We start from the raw sequence: 21,550 nt of genomic DNA, 5'->3' as shown, positions 1-21,550 counted from the left end.
CAACAAACAGAACTAACAAATATTGCTACAAGTGTGACTGCATCATATAATAATTATTAATTAATAATGTTTATAATGTTCATCGTCTGGCTGACTACGTCTTGTATAATTTTTTTCTAAAAATCCTTTCAAACGTGCACAAAATGACAGTCACCACTTATAAGCTAATACTAAATATTGTAGAAACATAATTTTCTGTAAAGTTGCTTTGTAATGATTTGTATTGTAAAAAGCGCTATACAAATAAACTTGAATTGAATTGAATGTTTTTTTTTTATTTTTTAGATGAAAATAAAAAATGCATTATTTATCACAGAAAAAGTCTAATAGTCAGTTGTAGTGTGAAGAGGTATTGGTGCCTCACGTAACTTTTCTCTATTTATTCTCATATAGGTTCAAGTAAAACATTAAATTGCTGGGTCCTGTGCACAATGTATAACAAGCCCTGCATGAAAAATAATAAGAAGAATAATTTTTTTATGTTTACATTTTTGCATTATTAATTATTATACTATTCATCGCCCCTTAAGGTAGGTAGGTAGATAGATAGATAGATAGATAGATAGATAGATAGATAAAATATTTGCTTCTTCATTTGAAACTAGGGTTAATATGTAAACACTTCACTAGCTAACCAATGAAGATGCCCAAAATAACAATGCACTTTGATAAACCCTCACATTTGCTGAGTCACTGAATACATAGGGTGGTCCTGCAAGCCTGGACCAAGAGTCCACCTCCGATCATTACACTGACAAGCCCTAAACCAAAGTGTCCTTTACTGTCATTTAACTTATTTGAATTAACCTGAGCTTTAAATTTAATTTAAAAAAAATGGAAATGAAAAGGTATCCAAATGATGGGTGCTGTGAGAGATTACATTTAGATGTCTGTGTTGATCAGCACACCCCACGGCAAGGAATATTAGAACTTCTTATGAAACTGAGGCCAGAGTGGAAACCAGAAGATATTCATATTAAGGCAAGTTCGTCATTAAATTTAAATACATTTTATCTTTTAAAATATGTAAGAGCATGATTTTAGAAGACTTAGTTTTGTATTTTATGTATAAGACCCAAAATGACTGGAAGACTATGTGTTTTATTTATGTATTTATTATTTCTTTTGAATAAGAAAATAAAAGATGCTCTGTTGACCAGACAGAATAATGAATTTACATTCATACAATGACGCTTTTATCCAAACTGATTTGACTTGACTTTGCTTTCAAAGTATAAATGCATGTATGATCAGCTATACATTCTCTGAGAATCATGGTGTTGCTACTCTTATGTTCCATTTGATCTACAGAAATTGAACTAGTTCAAATTGAATTAGTTTGACACTGTTGTGCTATATAAAGTGCTATATAACATTTAGATAAATCACTTTAATAAGCCTCAAAAACATTATTTGTTAAGTTATCAAGAAGTTATCTTTTGCAGTTCTTTATTGCCATGTGCACAGAGAAACAAGTTCCTTGCGTAATGTAAATAAGAAATGTACAGAGTAATTCTTGCAAAAGTTAAAATATAGCCACGAATTCCAGTTACAGGGTCCAAACAGATCATAGTCCAAAATGACCACAGTTTTTTTACTGGTAAAAAGTTCATTCTCCTAGGGCATTTAAAACATTTTAGTGGTTGGAAATGAACTCTATATGCTGCACATCAGTTACAGGCTTTGTATTGTAACTATGTTTGCTTGTATGGTCCCTGTTAAATAAACTTTAAATAAAATAAAATATAACATAAATATAACATACGCACTAAAATATAAATAAATAAAGGGTAAAAATATTTAATTACCTTGCAGGACATGAAAGCCAATCAGAGCAGCTGACAAATGTGAGTGAATGAGGGATATAATTATTTTAAATGAATGGAGAGTATAGTTACGTCTTCCGCAGTCCTAATAGAATGTATACTGTCATGAGTTCGGTCCATTGAATTCACTCACCACTAGTTGTCAGCCATCACCACTATGACACTACTCATGAGCTGCTACAGTACATCTCTCCTTGGACTGCATTTCCCAGAACCCATTGTACTACATTGATTATGAACTCACCTGCAGCCAATCACACACACACACATACATTATATCAAAATCAGTCATAGACCACCATTCAGGTGTGAGTATTGTTTTGTGTTTATCAGTGATGGCGAGATGAAGCCTCATGAAGCGTTAAGCTTTTCAGCGAAGTGGTTCACAAAAGGGTTCATTTCTGAAGGCTTCATTTCCTCACAATACCATCTGGTGGCCAAAAAGTGTAAAACAAGATATGTAACAGAGAGAGCTGGATGGTCCAGGGGTCAGAATGTACAAGCCCTGCCATATGGTTTATTCCACTCATGAACTCAGAGAGCTGATTTCACTAAAGAAGGAACCAAGTCATTCCTTTTAAGTCACAAGCAAGTCTTAAAACTCATTTAAGCCCACCAGCAACTATAGTTGCTGCAGTTTATAGTTGTCATTTTCCATTTGTAAATTTTTTTCTAGATGTTATTCAAGCTTTATTTCTCAATGACATGCAAGCAAACAACCAAATAAAGGATTTCAAGAGAAAAAAAAAAGGTATTCACTTCCTTTCTGTCACATGAGGCTGTCAAGGTCCTACCCCACTTCCAGGAAGCATGGTGAAGGCAAACCCTCCTAAAGAAATATCATTTTCAAGTTACTAAAAAGTATTTTTAGTTTAGTATTTTAGACATTTCAGTATGTCTTGTAAGGGGCAAAATATTGAGAACCCTTTATCCAGTTTGGATGCATTTCATCCTAATTGGTCAAGGACCCTAATACATTCTATGACTAGTAGCTTATTATTGTTGAAATTGAGACAAGTAATGAGTTTATATTTACATTATTATATTAAATCACCTATTACAGTCAGCCATTTAAAACTATGGGCCAAAAAAGACATAATTGAACAAACGACATCCCATAGAGCATGTTTAGTCCAATGAAGCAATAACGTTATAATATAGATGATAATTCCTTTGTTTATGTTTCAGTTTATCAAGGGAAAGTATTGTTTTGTACGTTAAATAACTCAGGCTTAGAAACTGCATCTTGGTAGTAAAAAAAATACTTTTTTTTGTGTACAGTGAAAGATAGGAAAGATGTTTATTTGAATTCTGGTGCTCTTTTCTTTCTTTATTAAAAAAAAAGATATATCTGTGAGTGTGTTTTATGTTGAATGTGCTTGTATCTGCATGATTACCATCTGTTTGAGTGCAAATCAGCACGCTATTACTGTGTAATCATGGCTATCAATGTGAACGTCTTGGTTACATATGGTAACCCACATTCCCTGAAGGAGGGAATGGAGACGCCACGTCGGTGACCAACGAATATGGGATATCACTTCGATAGACCAATCTACTTCGAGTGTAAACTAAATGAGCCAATACACTTTGGCATGCAGTTATTTCATCCAGCTGGCGCTGATCACTGCGTGAGTATAAGAAGGCAGCAGGTGCATTGCATACCAGGTTTTCGCTGAGGAACCGAGCCGGGGACCCAGCAGCTCAGCGGCGGTACAGCAACCATGGCGATGGGACATGGCGTCTCCGTTCCCTCCTTCAGGGAACGAGGGTTACCATAGGTAACCGAGACGTTCCCTTTTAGTTGGTCACTCTCGACACCACGTCGGTGACCGCCGAATATGGGATCCCTATCAAAGCGCCATGGGTGCTGCCCCTTCCAGTGCCCTGTGCGAGCTGCCTGTGCCCCTATTAGGTGTAGGCCTGGGCTCAGAACAAGTAGCTCCATTTACCATTGTCAAAGCACCACCTCACTGGGTGAGATTGGATAACACAGGGAAAACGTACCCGTTCCGCTTGGAACCGGGACACTGCGAAAGCCCATCCTTCCCGATAGAGGTCTCGGAGGCAAATACACATATAACATCTGTTTAGGAGTATACGGAGAAATTTGAGGTGATTAAAAATACTCTTGGAAAGGCAGGGGTCGCCCAGCCTGCAGCTCTACAAATATCTGTCAGCGAGGCACCACAAGCCAGCACCCAGGAGGATGCAATACTTCTAGTTGAGTGAGCTCGCAACCTGAATGGGCAGGGCACACCCTGAGCCTGAAAAGCCAAGGTTATGGCATCCACAATGAGCACCACTAAATGAATAGTTTCCACTTCAAGGCGTAAGTGTGTCTCGTAGACAGTGCTCTTGTCGAAGTGATGCTGTTCACTACCTCTTGGGGAAGGTGACCTAGAACCTCCGCGTCCCGTCCAGGGACCAGGCATGGAGTTTCCAAAGATCTGGACGTGGGTGCCAATCGGTGCCCCTTCTCTGAGTCAGTAAATCCCTCCTCAGAGGAATCGGCCAAGGAGGGGCTGTTGAGAGGAGCACTAGTTCGGGGAACCAGGTCTGGGTAGGCCAACACGGTGCTACTAGCAAGACTTGCTCCTCGTCTTCCTGGACTTTGCACAGTGTGTGTGCGAGAAGGCTCACTGGGAGAAACACAGTGAGAGGTCTCTGGAGAAGCTACCTGAGCAGCTCAGAACCGTCTCCAAATCAGCTGGACCATCAGGGGATGGAGTCGCCATTCTCCCGGGAGCATTGCTCGAGACAGCTCATTGGCTGTACAATTAAGCAGGCCTAGAATGTGAATGGCACGAAGTGACCTCAGAACCTTCTGACTCCAAAGGAGAAGGTGGCAAGCAAATTGCGTCATGCGTTCCTCTGTGAGGCGTGCTGTCTGTTCGACCGAACCCAACTCCATACCAAGAAAAGAGATCCTCTGCCTCGGCAAGAGTTTGTTCTTTTCCCAGTCAACCCGAAGGCCCAACAGGCTCAGAGCTCAGGCTCAGTGCCGGAGCATCAAATCCCTGTGCTCGCTCAAATGATCCCGAGATTGTGCTAGTATCAGCCAATCGTCTAGATAGTTGAGAATGTGAACACCCTGCCCTCTGAGGCAAACAAGAGCTGTCTCCGTGACTTTTGTGAAGACAAGGGGAGACAGGGACAGCCCAAAGGGCAGGACCTTGTACTGATATGCCCGTCCTTCGAACGCAAACGCAGAAAAGGTCTGTGGCGCGGAAGGATGGATACATGAAAGTACACGTCCTTCAGGTCGAACGCTGCAAACCAATATTGGGGACGGATGCACCTGAAAATGCATTTCTGTGTCAACATTTTGAACGGTAGCCAGTGAAGGGCCCGATTCAAAACTCATAGATCCAAGATTGGTTGTAACCCACCGCCTTTCTTGGGTACAATGAAGTAAGGACTGTAAAACCCTGTCCTCATATCCGCTGGAGGGACCAGCTCTATCGTGTCCTTTGCCAGTAGGAGGAGGATGAGTGAGGTCCGGTGCTTGGCCGTCCGCAACTCTCCGTGCCCTCCTGGGACCCAGAGAGGGAGAAAACTGCTCTCCTCCAGGGGAGGGAGAGGTGCCTTCCCCATCCCCCAGAAAGCAGCTACCCCTCTCCGGGTCACCCGTCCCGGGGCCTCTTGCAGGTGCAGGGGGCTGCCCTCGGCAACGAGCAGCTGGGGCACTGCGGCTGACGGGCGGGTGGAGGCAGCAGCTGCTTCTGGGACACAGGGGCATTGAGAAACCGGACCTTGTCGGTGTCCCTCATGTCTGCCAGAACCAGCCAGAGATGGAGCTCCTGGACCACCAATGTGGACATCGCACAACCCAGGTGACTTTTGTCGCTCTGAGAGCTCTTTTAGAGAAACTTGCTCTTTAGGAAATGCTCTTTTAGTGCTGAGGCGCACAGGGGAATTGGCTGCTTGCAACACGACAGGGGTAGTGCAACTTGAAGTGTGCAATCCACTCGACACAGGAACGACCGCCGCTGAAGCACCGTCTCGCAAACACACAAAGCTTCAGAGAGCATGCTGAACTCGTAGTTCACAGCGGACACAGTTGAGCAAAGCGATACTAACACTCGGCTCCGAAGCGAAAAGCTGTCATGCATTGCACCTGCTGCCTTCTTATACTCATGCAGTCATCAGCGGCAGCTGGATGCAATAATTGCATGCCAATGTGCATTGGCTCATTTAGTTTACACTCGAAGTAGATTGGTCTATCGAAGCGATATCCAATATTCGTCGGTCACCGACGTGGCGTCGAGAGTGACTGACTGAAAGGGAATGCCATTTATATCAAAAGAGTGTGATTGGCCATCATCATGTGATAATTGATCAGAATTCATTGTAAATTATGCATCTCTAGCAATCTCAGGATTTACTGTAACTGGCATACAAAGTTAAATCTTTTTTATTTTTCTCATTTATTTACTCAAATTATTCTTATTGTATATTTCTAGTTCTCAAATAAATAATTTTTATGATGTCTAAGTTTCCGTCTATTGTTTTATAATTGGAAAAATATGTAGAGGTATGTTTAATGGCTAAAATAGTTTGTATATAGTTGGTAAATATTTGTTTTTAAATTTGGTGAGAATGGGGGGGGGGGGTGGCTAGATATAGTCTCAGAAAAAGATTCTGAGACTTATGATTTAACATAGAAATTTATGAGACACATGACCCCTTTCAACCCCTTACTATTCTAGATTGCTCCAGGACTGATTCCATGTATTTTTATATAAAATAAAATAAAATATTCAGTGTGGTAAAAAAAAAATTCAAGGCACTTCAGTGTCTATAACTTTTAATATTTTTGAGCATTAACCACTCTGGTTGATAAAGAATACAGCACAAAGAGTCTTCATTCCAAAGACAGAAAAATTATGTGTGTAACACAATGAAGTAAGGACCTGTTAAAATTAGGAAGGTAGTTAAGTTAGGTTTAGGTAAAATTAAGTTAGGTAGGGCACTTTCAGCTTTGAGTCCCATAATGGGGGGTGCTGGCTAACAGGTTAACACAATTCTAAGAATGAAAATACCTGCATGTTCAATAATAAGCAAATAAATAAACAAACAATCATGGGTGAAGCCTACAAATGATAGCATCATATAACAAACTCCTGAAGATATTAGATATTAGACTTCCTGTCTCCAATTTTTCCTCATAAATTCTTTGCCATGCCAGAGTCATGTCATAAATCCACAGTATTTCCTTTTTTTCTTTCTTTTCTTTTTAAACTCTGAATAGCTCACTTCCAATTTGGCGGAGCCTATGACATGCAGAGCAAAAATTGTTTAGCTCAGTGAAATTGTGTCATATGTAAACGTGCAACTATGTATAAGATATGCAGAAAGATTTCTGACTGCATTCCTGGGGGCTGTCACATTTCTGTGCAGATAAATGCCATCAGAGACACAAGTGAAGTCCAACAGTCTTTACTTAATCCACATATTTTAAATCCTCACAAAGGAAAGCAGGTGCACACTTAACATTGCAGAGATTCAACTAAATAGAAATAGACAGCAGCTTAAATAAACATGCAAAATGAGGATAATTGACAAGAAACAGGTGAACTAATTCAAGTAATCAAGGGCAAACTCAGGAAACTAGGTAAATGGAACTTGCCAAAGATAACAGAAAGGGGTCCAACTGAGGAGGGAGGGCAGGGACTCTGGAGGAAGATGTTGAGCAGACAAAAGCCAGGGATAACAAGAAGGTGGTGACAGGAAGAACCATGGTGGAGAAGACAGAGAAAGGATCCAGGGAGAAGACAGGCAGGACCCATACTACAGTAATGAATGTGGCCCATGGTGGAGCCAATGGTTTGATGAGCCAAGGGTAAAGTCCTCAACAGAGGTCGGAAGTGGAGACCAAGGATCCTCTGACCTCGATGGAGCTGGAGACTGACAGTCCCGCAGTGACTCCAAACCACAGATGAAAAGCAGGATGAGCTGAGGGAATGGTAAGATGTGCGGACAGCTTGGCAGAGGATAAAAGAGCCATAATGGGGCAAACTGACGATGATGAAGGATGAATAAGTGGAGCCATATCAGCATACAAATCAAAAACCTCTAAGTCCAGTGACAGCTCATCCCCAGTGGTAGTGCAGTGGGCAGGGCTTTTCTCCATGCCCCTTGTTCTCCACTGTTACTTCCACTGTGTGTGAATTCCCCTGCTCTCGCACCTGGTCAGATGTTACATGAGGCTCTGGATCCAATTCTCATCAGCACCCACTTCACAAATTATACGAAGCACCCTTGAGGACCTTCACTGAACAGCTTTGCCTTAACAGTCAGTCCAGCAATGTAGAAAGAGCAGAGGCAGCTGTCCAGGTAATGGGTTAAGTTGGAAGTGTAAACAAAGTGCAGGTAAGATTAGTTCTGCGATGTAAACAGCTTCAGTTATTATAATGGAAAACTTTACATGTGCAGAACTCCCACTGAAAGTCATTGACTACTTCAGTGATATGAAATATTCTTAGCTTGCTTTCTGTAGGAACCTTATTTTTAATTTGAATAACAGTTTTGCTTTTCACACTGCTAAGATAATTAATCAAGTCATGATTAAAAAACAAAAAAGTTTTTGTACAACCGCAGCTGCAGTCATCTCTACAAAATTATGAAAAATCCCCACTGTATTTGAAGGATACAACTTGAAAAAAAAGGTAATTTGCATGTTTTCTTTTTAAAATAGGGTACTTTGTCAGTGATGCGCCGAGTCAGACAATTCTATTTACATAAGATATGGGCTAAAAATAACTAAAATATGTTCACCTTATCAGCAAAACTGCATAAATTTAATTTAATTTGAATTGTTTAAAACAAGTGAAATACTATTGGGCCAATGGAAAAGAATGAGACCAATTTCATTCTAAAATAATTATCTGAGATTTTAAACAGTTTGTTTTTTAGGGATTTTTATTTTTATATATTTATGCTAAAACATAACAAGGATACTGTATAATTTTAGCAATAAAATTGTTTATGGCACAAATAGCATTCATAGTCCATATCTCATATTTCCTGAAAGGGTTAGTTCGCCCAAAAATGAAAATTATGTCATTAATAACTCACCCTTATGCTGTTCCAAACATGTAAGGCCTCCTTTTATCTTCGGAACACAGTTTAAGATATTTTAGATTTAGTCCGAGAGCTCTCAGTCCCTCCATTGAAGCTCTGTGTACGGTATACTGTCCATGTCCAGAAAGGTAAGAAAAACATCATCAAAGTAGTCCATGTGACATCAGAGGGTCCGTTGGAATTTTTTGAAGCATCGAAAATACATTTTGGTCCAAAAATAGCAAGAACAACGACTTTATTCAGCATTGTCTTCTCTTCCGTGTCTGTGTGAGAGAGAGTTCAAATCAAAGCAGCTGGATTTCCGGTTCGCAAACGAATAATTCATTTCACCTAATCGAACTGAATCGTTTTAAACGGTTCGCATCTCTTATACGCATTAATCCACAAATGACTTAAGCTGTGAACTTTTTTAATGTGGTTGACACTCCCTCTGAGTTCAAACAAACCAATATCCCGGAGTAATTCACGTACTCAAACAGTAGATTGACTGAACTGCTGTGATGAACACCGAGCCAGATAACGAACAATAGACTGACTCGTTTACGAGTGAAGAACCGTCTCTGTCAGACGCGTCCGATTCGTGAACCGAGGAGCTGATGATACTGCGCATGTGTGATTCAGCGTGAAGCAGACCGACACACCGAGCGTCTGAACTGAACTGATTCTTTTGGTGATTGATTCTGAACTGATTCTGTGCTAGTGTTATGGGTGCGGGTAAACCGAAGGCTTGAATCAAGGGCAATCATCGCAAATGACGCCATTACGTCGAGCGCAAAAGAACTGGTGAACCGTTTTCTTCAACCGGTTTATTGAATCGAACTGTCCGAAAGAACTACTGGTGATCCGAACACCGATGCAACCGGTTCTTCACTCGTGAACGAGTCAGTCTATTGTTCATTATCTGGCTCGGCTCGGTGTTCATCACAGCAGTTCAGTCAGTGTACTGTTTGAGTACATGAATTACTCCGGGGTATTGGTTTGTTTGAACTCAGAGGGAGTGTCAGCCACATTAAAAAAGTTCACAGCTTAAGTCATAAACTCATAGACTAGAACACTTTGTTGGCATTAATGGAAGTGGAATAGCATGATTTTAATCCTGAAGTGTTTTAGCATGGTTTAAATCCTACTTAATGTCCGGCATCAACTCGTAGCAGTGAGTGAAGGAGTATCATATCGATCACAAGTGCAGTATGGAGTATCTCAAGGCTCAGCACTAGGGCCGTTACTCTTCACACTTTCCATGTTACCCTTGGAAGATATCATCAGGAAACATGATGTTAGCATTCTCTGTTATGATGATGATACTCAGCTCTATATTTATCCATAGCCCGGTGAAACATACCAATTAGAAGAAGTAACAGAATGCAAAGTCGATGTAAAAAACTGGATGATGAGTAATTTCTTACTGATAAATTCTGAAAATAACTGAGAAAATAACCTAAAAACTCTGCATATAATAACTTAGAACACTGTCTAAGACTTGATGGTTGCTCTGTCAATTCTTCGTCATCTGTTAGGAACCTAGGTGTGCTATTTGATAACAATGGCCCAGGATCACCACAAACCTTAAACCAGGGAACACCTCCTTTCTGCAGCTGTAAATTCCAGAGACTTTTGTCTCCAAAACCAATAGACTGAAATTAACCCACTTGTGGTTTAATACAAACAACTCTCAAAAATTGTTTCCAATAAGCTGAATTGATTACCAGTATTTACCTCACATATATCTTAAGTATCATGTATGTTTTATTTAACCTGTGGAATTCTTTCTGTGTGTTTAACTTTCATTCCAGCCTATTCATAGGGTTTTCTACCTCAGTTATAGGAACTAATCACCAGAAGTTGCCTCATACATGTGTATTCCCTGTATTATGCATGCTTTATATTACTCAAGTAAATTTTGTGTGTTAAACACTTATCACAGCTAAATCCTTATTTACTTTAACCTCAACTATGGGAAGTATATGTATTTTGGTTCCTACTTGATGGGTAAATGATTTCTAGAAATTTGATATAAAGTAGATGTGTGTAGGATGCACCATATTTAAACTATTAAGTTTGTTTAGTAAAGCATTTAACTAAATGTGGACATTATGCTAATTACATGCAAGAACCTGAACATAGCTGAACGGGGCATAGGTCCCGCCCAAGACAATATCTGATTGGATGTCACACTAGGAAGGACTGGTCAGCTGGACAACCTTATAACCCAATGACAAGCAGCTATGCTTTGCTTTTTCCCCTGCTTTTGCAGTGACTTTGCTCTTGCTTATGTCTTGTGCTGACCTTTCCATCATCCAGCGTTTATGCTTACGTACTCTTCAAACCACCAAGAGATCACTCAAAACTCATCAACTCCTTCTTAATATCCTTCGTTGAACATCAAAGAAAACCCTCTCAGAGTCGCTCCAGACTCAAAGGAAACTCTGTTGCATAGCAACCCACAATCCAGGAAGTCTCGCGAATGAAGCACCACCCGGCAAAGCCAACCAACCCCGGGGCCTGACCAATTTGCTGCCCTAGGCAAGATTTTACCTGGCGCCCCTTGCATCACAGCCCATTTCACGCTGTCATTGTGTTCATGATTTAGCATATATATATATATATATATATATATATATATGTATATATATATATATATATATATATATATATATATATATACATACTGTATATATATATATATATATATATATATATATATATATATATATACACACACACACACACACACACACACACACATTACAGCAGAACTGTTTCCAACACTCATAATAAATCATCATATTAGAATGATTTCTAAAGGATCATGTGATAGACTGGATGTCACATGTGACACTGAAGAATGGAGTAATGATGCTGAAAATTCAGCTTTGCATCACAGAAATAATTATAATTTAAAGTATAATAAATTGAAAACAAATTATTTTAAATTGTAATAATATATCACAATATTACATTTTTTCTGTATTTTTGATCAAATAAATGCAGGCTTGATGAGCAGAAGAAACTTCTTTCAAAAACATTAAAAATAGTTTCACTAGCTAGGACCACGCCACAAACCAGCTATGCAACTGGGGAAGAGTAGAAAGAGGATGAAGGGGTCGAGGGAATGGGATGATGGTCAGGTTGATCAGGGAATCTTGAATTGATGGCTCAGGGAGACTCAGGGTGGGGGTACCGTCTCTAGCGTATATTTAGGCCAGACAATGAGGACCCCCTGATACAACCTGATAGAAATATAATGTGGGATAAGGTTGGTTGAATGGATGAGAAAGGGAGGGAAGGGTGGGTTCTCGAGAACGAGACTAGCAGAGTGGTGTGAGGGGGCCCCGTATATATGGAGGATTGGAAGTCAGGTGATTGTTTGAGGCGTGGCCCTGCTCCCGAACTTTAGTTAACCTCACTTAAGCCCATTTCACTAGCTAGGACCACGCCACAAACCAGCTATGCAACTGGGGAAGAGTAGAAAGAGGATGAAGGGGTCGAGGGAATGGGATGATGGTCAGGTTGATCAGGGAATCTTGAAATGATGGCTCAGGGAGACTCAGGGTGGGGGTACCGTCTCTAGCGTATATTTAGGCCAGACAATGAGGACCCCCAAAGTTGGGAAGAGTTGAGATATGTGAGCTCAAGCCTGTTCGTACGGAGAGGATGCAAAGGCTGATTAGTTCAGGCGTTAGATGGTTAACATGGGTTTCTGTTTTTCGAAAGCCTTTAAATATGAATGTGTTGGAAAGAGAGAAGCTGGGCAATCGCAGCCAGTGGTTATTCGAAGGAATAGTTGATCCCTCAAGTAGGTTTAAATGCATGTGGGGATCTTAGGAAGGAATGAGAGTGAGATGTTAAGTTGAAGATATACAGTGGGTCAGTTGATGGGAAGGAAGCTTTGAGACAGTTCCGGCCGGAGAGGTATCGTGAAGATCATGCTTGGAGCAAGGCGATTAAGAATGGCTTCTTGGGAAGCCTATTTGGTCAGTGGTATGACCGGCGAGAGATGCATGATTTATTCCGGAGCCAAGTCTAACTTCTGGAATGGGAAACGAGACGAGAGTCGGTTTACGAGATTAAGGAGTCGTGGTATAGGAGTTGCTCGGAGGAGGAGTTTTTGTTGAGTAGATTAAGTTGGCCTGTGCATGAATTGCATAACTGCCAAACATAATCGTCCCTTGTTTATGTTTCCAATTTCTACTGCATCGTCTGAGCAGATGAGTAGAATTGGACTATTCAAACCCCCAAGGATGTTATATTATGACTATGGGACACATTTCATAATGCTGTGGAGACTGCTCTTGACTGTGAATTGTAGGAACTGAATTCCGGAGGCTGTTCAGAATCAACCGGGCAGCCACCATATAAACTGCTGAAGTCTACTTAGGTATTGCATCCGTATACAGCTCTTCTAGCTAGTGGCCTGTCGACTATGTCAGGTTCTTGATAGGAGTGCGGAGGCGCTTTGCAAGTCAGTCTGCTGGTATCGTAGGGTTATGAGGGCAGGAGTTTCTCACGTGGCTCCATCACGGAATGCACAGGTGTGGAGGCGCCTGTAGAAGAGAGGCGGCCCTGACAGTTGCTGAAGAAAGGATGATGGGATGAAAGGATGTCTTGAGTGGGGAAGGGGTGGAGGATGAGAGGGGATGGGGTAGGGAAGGTAGGGAAAGAGGAAGGGGGAAGAAGGGATGTTGGGATGAGAGGATAGGAGGGGAGGAGGTAGGGAAGGTAGGGAGAGAGGAAGGGTGGAAGAAGGGATGTTGGGATGAGAGGATAGGAGGGGGAGGAGGTAGGGAAGGTAGGGAGAGAGGAAGGGTGGAAGAAGGGATGCTGGGATGAGAGGATAGGAGGGGGAGGAGGTAGGGAAGGTAGGGAGAAAGGAAGGGTGGAAGAAGGGATGTTGGGATGAAAGGATGTTTGTGAGTGGGGTGTGTTGCAAGATGCAGGGAGGGGTTGAAATGGAAAGAGGTTTGGAAATGGAATTGGAGGTTGAAGGAGACCGGCTGGTCTGTGTGAGCAACAGTAAAGAACATGCAATGCTCAATAGGTCGCTTAAATCACAGGAAGCCCCACCTTCTGAATGAAAGAGCCAAACACTGCACGTCACTGGAGTTGCTATTAGAAGCTTCCTGGTTGCTATAGAAACAGTCAGCAGTCTTACACATGCACTTAGGACTGTGCGCTCTCACTGACTAACCTTAGCCTGAATAAGGTAACAATGCTGTTGTTAGGAGCATGTTCGTCCACTTGAGGCGCTGCTGAGGTGGTGCAGATGGCTGCGGGCCCCTCCCGCTGAGGTCTAGATGGAGCGGTTGTTAACTGTGTGATCGTTCACCTGAGGCTCTGCTGTGGTGGTGTTGCTGCTGTAGCGGAATGATCGTTTTATGTGAGGCGGTGCTGTTGAAGCTGTATGATCGTTTCGCCTGAAGCGCTGATGGCGGTGCTGTTGTAGCTGTATGATCGTTTCACCTAAGGCACTGCTGGCGGTGCTGTTGTAGCTGAACGATCGTTTCGCCTGAGGCGCTGGTGGCGGTGCTGTTGAAGTTGAATGATCGTTTCACCCGAGGCACTGCTGGCAGAGCTGTAGTTACTGTATGATAATTTCACCTGAGGCACTGCTGGCGGTGCTTTTGTAGCCGAATTATCATTCCTCCTGGAGCGCTGCTGAAGGTGCTGTTATAGCTGAATTATCATTTCACCTGAGGCGCTGCTGGTGGAGCTGTTGTAGCTGTATGATCTACCACCTGAGGCGCTGATGGCGGTGCTGTTGTAGCTGTATGATTGTTCCACCTGAGGCACTGATGGCGGTGCTGTTGTAGCTGTATGATCATTCCACCTGAGGCACTGATGGCGGTGCTGTTGTAGCTGTATGATCGTTCCACCTGAGGCACTGGTGGCGGTGCTGTTGTAGCTGTATGATCGTTCCACCTGAGGCACGGCTGACGGTGCTGCTGTAGCTGAATGATCGTTTCACCTGAGGCGCTGCTGGTGGTGCTGTTGTAGCTGTATAATCGTTCCACCTGAGGCACTGATGGCGGTGCTGTTGTAGCTGTATGATCGTTCCACCTGAGGCGCTGATGGCGGTGCTGTTGTAGCTGTATGATCGTTTCGCCTGAGGCGCTGATGGCGGTGCTGTTGTAGCTGTATAATCGTTCCACCTGAGGCGCTGATGGCGGTGCTGTTGTAGCTGTATGATCGTTTCGCCTGAGGCGCTGATGGCGGTGCTGTTGTAGCTGTATGATCGTTTCGCCTGAGGCGCTGCTAGTGGTGCTGTTGAAGCTGTATGATCGTTTCGCCTGAGGCGCTGCTGGTGGTGCTGTTGTAGCTGTATAATCGTTCCACCTGAGGCGCTGATGGCGGTGCTGTTGTAGCTGTATGATCGTTTCACCTGAAGCGCTGATGGCAGTGCTGTTGTAGCTGTATGATCGTTTCGCCTGAGGCGCTGCTAGTGGTGCTGTTGAAGCTGTATGATCATTTCGCCTGAGGCGCTGCTGGTGGTGCTGTTGTAGCTGTATAATCGTTCCACCTGAGGCGCTGATGGCGGTGCTGTTGTAGCTGTATGATCGTTTCACCTGAAGCGCTGATGGCAGTGCTGTTGTAGCTGTATGATCGTTTCACCTGAAGCGCTGATGGCGGTGCTGTTGTAGCTGTATGATCATTTCACCTGAGGCGCTTCTGGTGGTGCTGTAGTTAACTGCAGGCTCGCTGGGACCGCTGGCCCAGGCACTGTAGAGGGCACTGTAGAGGTGGTGCTGTTGTTAGTTGTGAGGTCATCCACCTGAGGTACCGCTGTGGTGGTGGCGGTGGTGATAGCTGCAGATTTAACAATGCTATTTGGGCAGAAGTAACAACATTATGACACGGTGCTTGTCAGATTAGTTAGATAATTAGAAACACAGGGCCATATTCCTGTAACCAGCTGAAGTTAGGGTGGAAAAAGGATGTTGGGATGAAAGGATGTTTGTGAGTGGGGCGTGTTGGAAGATGCGGGGAGGGAGGGAGGTTGGGAGGTAGAGAATGAAAAGAAGATTTAAATAGAATTGGAGGTTGAAGGGAGACCGGCTGGTCTGCATGAGTGAAGACTAAAGAATACAGAAGACATGTCACTCCTTTAGTTTTGGGTGGCGTGAGGGACAGTGAATGGGCATCTGGAATTTAGAAGTAGCTGTAGAAAATTATTAGAAAACATGGAGCCGTATTTCTGATAGTTTCTATTTACTTATTAAGCCATACCAGCATATGAGGCTATATGTCATGGCAAAATCAGTTAATACATAAAATCAATCCGTGCACAAGTCTTTAATACATATGAGTCAAGGGGGGAACAATTTAGACTGTTCAATTTGACCAGCCTGCATGTCTTTGGGCTGTGAGCCGTATTGCTTTAATCAGCTGAAAGGAAGGGTATAGGAATGGATGTTGGGATGAAAGGATGTTTGTGAGAGGAGTTATAAACGAAATGTGAGCATAGAGAAGAGAGATTGATTGAAGTCGAGAAGTCGTGGCCTAATGGTTAGAGCGTCGGACTCCCAATCGAAGGGTTGTGAGTTCTAGTCTCGGGCCGGACGGAATTGTGGGTGGGGGGAGTGCATGAACAGTTCTCTCTCCACCTTCAATACCACGACTTAGGTGCCCTTGAGCAAGGCATCGAACCCACAACTGTTCCCCGGGTGCCGCAGCATAAATGGCTGCCCACTGCTCCGGGTGTGTGCTCACAGTGTGTGTGTGTGTGTGTTCACTGCTCTGTGTGTGTGCATTTCGGATGGGTTAAATGCAGAGCACAAATTCTGAGTATGGGTCACCATACTTGGCTGAATGTCACTTTCACTTTCACTTTCACTTGAATGAGAGTAGGTGGAATTACGTCTTGCCTGCCGCTAGGGGGCGCTGTGGTTTGATGCTGTGGAGGAGAATTCAAGGGACGTGACGGAGAGTAGAGTTGCCGGAAGTGCTGGGGGGCTCAAAGTTTATGACAGAAGTTTAATTGAACTCAATATAGTTAAAATAACTGTTTGTTATCTGCACGATTGAACTGGATACCTTGGATTTAAGAGCGTGTTGAAGGCGACCCGTGGTTCAGTTGTCTTTGGCTCTGGATTCTAGAAGATGTGCAATGAGAGCGCTGAGGAGTGAGTGAGCGAGGGGCCGCGACGGGAGCGGGAATTCAGTTTCGGCGTTCACCGCGCTAATGAAGATGGCGAATTCGGCCCGCAGATCTCACTGACGGAGAGCAAGGAGGTTGGGCTCAGGATCTGCCTGAGATGAGTGTGTGAGTGGGCGCTCGAGACCCAGAATGTGGATGATCGAACGCGAACGCGAAGAGACTGTGATCAGAATGAAAGAGACTGTGATCAGAATGATGAGAGGTGATCGTCGAGTGTTGTCAGTGACGATGAATCAAACAGCGCGCCGTTCAGACCAGGCAAGTACACCTGTCCTTCTCGAGAACGAGACTAGCAGAGTGGTGTGAGGAGGCCCCGTATATATGGAGGTTTGGAAGTCAGGTGATTTTTTGAGGCGTGGCCCTGCTCCCGAACTTTAGTTAACCTCACTTAACCCCATAATGTTTCCAAACTTTTGGCCTGTACTGTATCCCCCCAAAACTGCACAACTGTAGAGTAAAACATTAATAAAAAAGTGATAATAAAAAATGCGTCTTAAAACTGACATGATTGTACAAAATCACAGTCATGTAAATTCGGCCTTCCGTCACAATCAGGAAACTTTCACCGTGTCTAGAACTGGCGCGAGCTGCCAGGCCCGTTTCTACGAGCTGTGTGTTAACAAAAGCAGTGCTGTACATTGGATGCGGCCTCGGGCACGCTACACAACAAATTACCAACAACTGATCGTGCGCGCACTCTGTTTCTGACGCACTTCAAGCACTCGATGGGCGGGGGAAGATTGAAGAGCCGGAATTTTTATTTTTTTTTGCTTTATTTGGTAGTATTTCGAATTAATGGTTTTTAAATAGTAGCCTATTATTAAAAAAAATATGTAAAAAAAAAAAAAAAAAAAAACACTTGTTCACTCATTCTGGCGCCCCTATGGATGAGTGGCGCCCTTAGCATTTGCCTATACCGCCTATGCCGCGGGCCGGCCCTGAACCAACCACTCACCATCGAGTGCTATCCCTCAGAACGCGTCAACGACCGACTGCCAGCCAATCAGCACCAGAGATTCCCTCTCCAACAACTGCTTTACAGAAGGCAACGCACACTCCCACAGGAGCATCCAAACGGAAGTACACAATATCTCCTTATTCTGGCTATACTGGTGCAAATGTTATTAAAGGTGCCCTAGAATTTGTTGAAATTATATTTTAAAATTGTCTCTGATATCTACATAGAGGGTATGTGGCTTATTTAAGGGCATTTAAAATTTCCAGGGCCCGGTTTCCCGATAACACTCACTCTTAGCGCGCTAAGAAGACCTCGAAAGATATATCTTACCAAAGTTGTTTATGTTCCTAAGAGTGTTCCAGAAGTGTCCCTTAGGAAGTTTTTTAGCACGCTGCCTCTTACGTCCGATGTTACAAGAGCGCTGTCCAAAGTGAGGGTGCTGAATTAGTTGGCATCGATTGCTCAGGAATCTATTTTCCACTTCACGCAAAGGTGCAATACAGCTGTAATAAAGACAATACGTTCTATACAAATGATACATTCCTCAAATTATTACAGTAACATTTATTTTAACATAGTTTAAATTATCAGTAGAATATAGACTATAAATTAAATTATTAAATGGTCAGTAATATGTTCACACGATATGTTGTGACAGTTAGACGAACCGGGTGTCCCTCGCTAATCATCCACCATCCTTATCCCGTTGTGCCACTTGTGTCGCTTCTTGACATGGGTTTAACGACTTCTAAAAATTATATAATACACTTTTATATTACTGGTAAGGTACTTTACAATCAGAACTGATTGGCATGCAGTTGCAGTTACTTCTGTTTAATGCGGTATTGAATGCATTTGTTTTATGTTTTTAATAAAAAGCAACATATCTACAATGAATAGAGAGTAAGATACAGAATATGCTGGGGAAGCAACGTAACAAAGGGCACCAAGCTTCTCGTCAGAGGAACTTGAAGTTTTGCTGGACCTTGCCACCAGGTCGGAGATCACACCCCTGTGGTCCACTATAACCTGCACGTTTATGGCCGCGTCTCCCTTTCGCGATAGTAGCCTACGCCTGATCAATCACTGATGGAACTACTTAGCGATAAGAACAGTTTGGGGAACCGGGCCAAGATGGTTTTACAGGTCCATTTTCAACCCTAGAAATTGGCCCTAGAATGAAATGGTCTGTTTTTACTTTATTTGGAAGGGTCATGAATAGTAATCAGGAGTTCTGCTCTGATTGGCTGTTTCACTGCGGGCTCATCACAGTAGCTCTGAGTATCAACAAACTGTAGTGATGGGTATTTCGGCTCTTTTTCGTGAGCCGGCTCGTTTGACTCAGCTCACTGAAAAGAGGCTCACAAACGGCTCTTTAAAAACAATAATGTTTTGACTATGAAAGATGTGTAAACAAAATGACAAAGTAACTTAAATAACTGCCACTGTTTCATAAAGACTAGATTTTAATGATGTAGGCTAAAGCTGTGTATGTTTAGTTGTAATTTGATTTTAGCCCAGTGACACATATTGTACCAGCAAAAGTGCTGCAAAGTGGACAAACCAGTTCTGGTTTAGCTAGGGTAGTTAAATGTGTGATTGCAAGATGTAAATGTCCTGGTTAGGTTAAAGCCATTAACAGTGTGAATGCAAGGTGACTTGCATCGTAAACAATATAATTCACAATATCCATATGTGTGCATGGAGGTAAATGGTCCAGTTCTCGGTGCCGCTGCAGGGAGCTCGTATGGGTCGATATTTTGGATGCCTGAGAGCTTCTCCAAACACCGCTGTTTTGTGCTTGGTGTGAGCTTGTTCCTGTAAGGTCCCCTTTCTTCCGCCTTATCTTTCTGAATTGGTTTACTTTCTTCATTTCTTTCTCGTATTTGTAGATCAGTCTCTGTTCCGGCGAAAACAGAGAAATGAAAAAATGAAAGAGCTATGGAATGTTTAGACCGAGCGCCAACCTCCCGCTCTCTCTCGTGAGGCCATTAAGGAAGTGACTAAAATTGCAATTCATCGACTGGCCGCTTGAGGCTGGCTGCAAAAGGGAGTCAGTCCCATAGACTCCCCATGTTAAAATGCCCAATTTTACAAAAAATGATTTTGGTCTAAATAGCTAATTTTGCCCTTCATGACAACTGTGAGGGGGGGGGATTTTTTTATAACTCATCCATTTAAATCATATTAAGACTTAAAGTTCTGCATAATTAAGGGCGTAGCCACTTGAGTGACAGGGGGATTGCAGCTGTCAACACTGCCGTCGCGCTAGGTGGGCGCCATTCTGTCACCGATGGAGTTTTGGTTTGCTCTGGCTTGCTTAGTTGGGGTCACTTCATCTACAGCAATATCGTTGACTTGATTGCAAAATATTTCACTAATACTATTTACAAACCTGATAACAGAAAAGTTGGGATCCTGTACAAATTGTGAATAAAAACAGAATGCAATGATGTGGAAGTTTCAAATTTCTACATTTTATTCAGATTACCACATAGATGACAAAAAAGTGTATTTAAAATTTCATGGCATGAACACATCTCAAAAAAATTTGGACAAGGCCATGTTTACCACTGTGTGACATCCCCTCTTGTTTTTTTTTTTTTCTTTTTAACAGTTTGCAAACATCTGGTGACTGAGGAGTCAAGTTGCTTAAGTTTAGGAATAGGAATGTTCCCATTCTTGTCTAAGACAGGCTTCTAGGTGCTCAACTGTCTTAGGTCTTCGTTCTTGCATCTTCCACTATATGATGCGCCAAATGTTTTCAATGGGTGAAAGATCTGGACTGCTGCCCATTTCAGTAACCGGATCCTTCTTCTACCCAGCTGTAAGGGAAACAGGTCAATTTAGCTCAAAGGGAATCATTTAAGATTTTAATGGGAATTTGAACAGATTCACGGCTGATCACTAAGATGCCCTGCGATTCACTGAACAAGCCGTTTAACATCAAATCTGCACTGAATAATAATATCCAAAGTATAGTGAAAACACTATTAATTAGCACAGTAACAAGATCGGCAGTTTAAGACATTAACTTGTAAGCACAAAACACAAGATACTTCTCTTTTCAATATTAATAAGGCTTTATTAGATAAATCTAAGACATATATGCTAATCTAACACATAAGCACACGCACTCACACTCACACACTGTGGTATTATCAAATTGCCTGAGTTTTGAGAACGTAGCGGACGTAGAGGATTATAATGTAAAAGGAGCTCATTCAAATACTGAGGTGCTAAACCATTCAGGGCTTTATTAGTAATAAGCAATATTTTAAAATCTATACAATGTTTGATAGGGAGCCAGTGCAGGGTTGACAGGACCGGGCTAATATGCTCATACATCCTGGTTCTAGTAAGAACTCTTGCTGCTGCATTTTGGACTAGCTGTAGTTTGTTTACTAAGCGTGCAGAACAACCACCCAAATAAGCATTACAATAATCTAACCTTGAGGTCATAAATGCAACATTTCTGCATTTGACATTGAAGAGCATAGGCCGTAATTTAGATATATTTTTGAG

The 21,550-nt window shown here is 42.5% G+C and overlaps 1 protein-coding gene across 2 annotated transcripts in view; it reads left to right on the top strand.

The window, feature by feature from the left end:
* Positions 1 to 716: 716 nt before the first annotated feature.
* zgc:113516 (uncharacterized protein LOC541449 homolog) overlaps positions 717 to 21,550 on the top strand; it is a 91,045-nt gene continuing 70,211 nt past the window's right edge. Inside the window, exon 1 of one of the 2 annotated variants that reach the window (XM_052597043.1) lies at positions 717 to 981. In XM_052597043.1, the coding sequence (XP_052453003.1) occupies positions 835 to 981 (147 nt within the window). In that variant the 5' untranslated portion in view covers positions 717 to 834. The remainder of the gene's footprint in view (positions 982 to 21,550) is intronic. The other variant, XM_052597042.1, reaches the window with a different exon arrangement.

This window comes from Carassius gibelio, chromosome B25 (assembly GCF_023724105.1).
Source record: "Carassius gibelio isolate Cgi1373 ecotype wild population from Czech Republic chromosome B25, carGib1.2-hapl.c, whole genome shotgun sequence".
Lineage (NCBI taxonomy): Eukaryota > Metazoa > Chordata > Actinopteri > Cypriniformes > Cyprinidae > Carassius > Carassius gibelio.
Note: the sequence above shows the minus strand (reverse complement) of the source record. Positions and strands in the feature narration are given on the sequence as shown.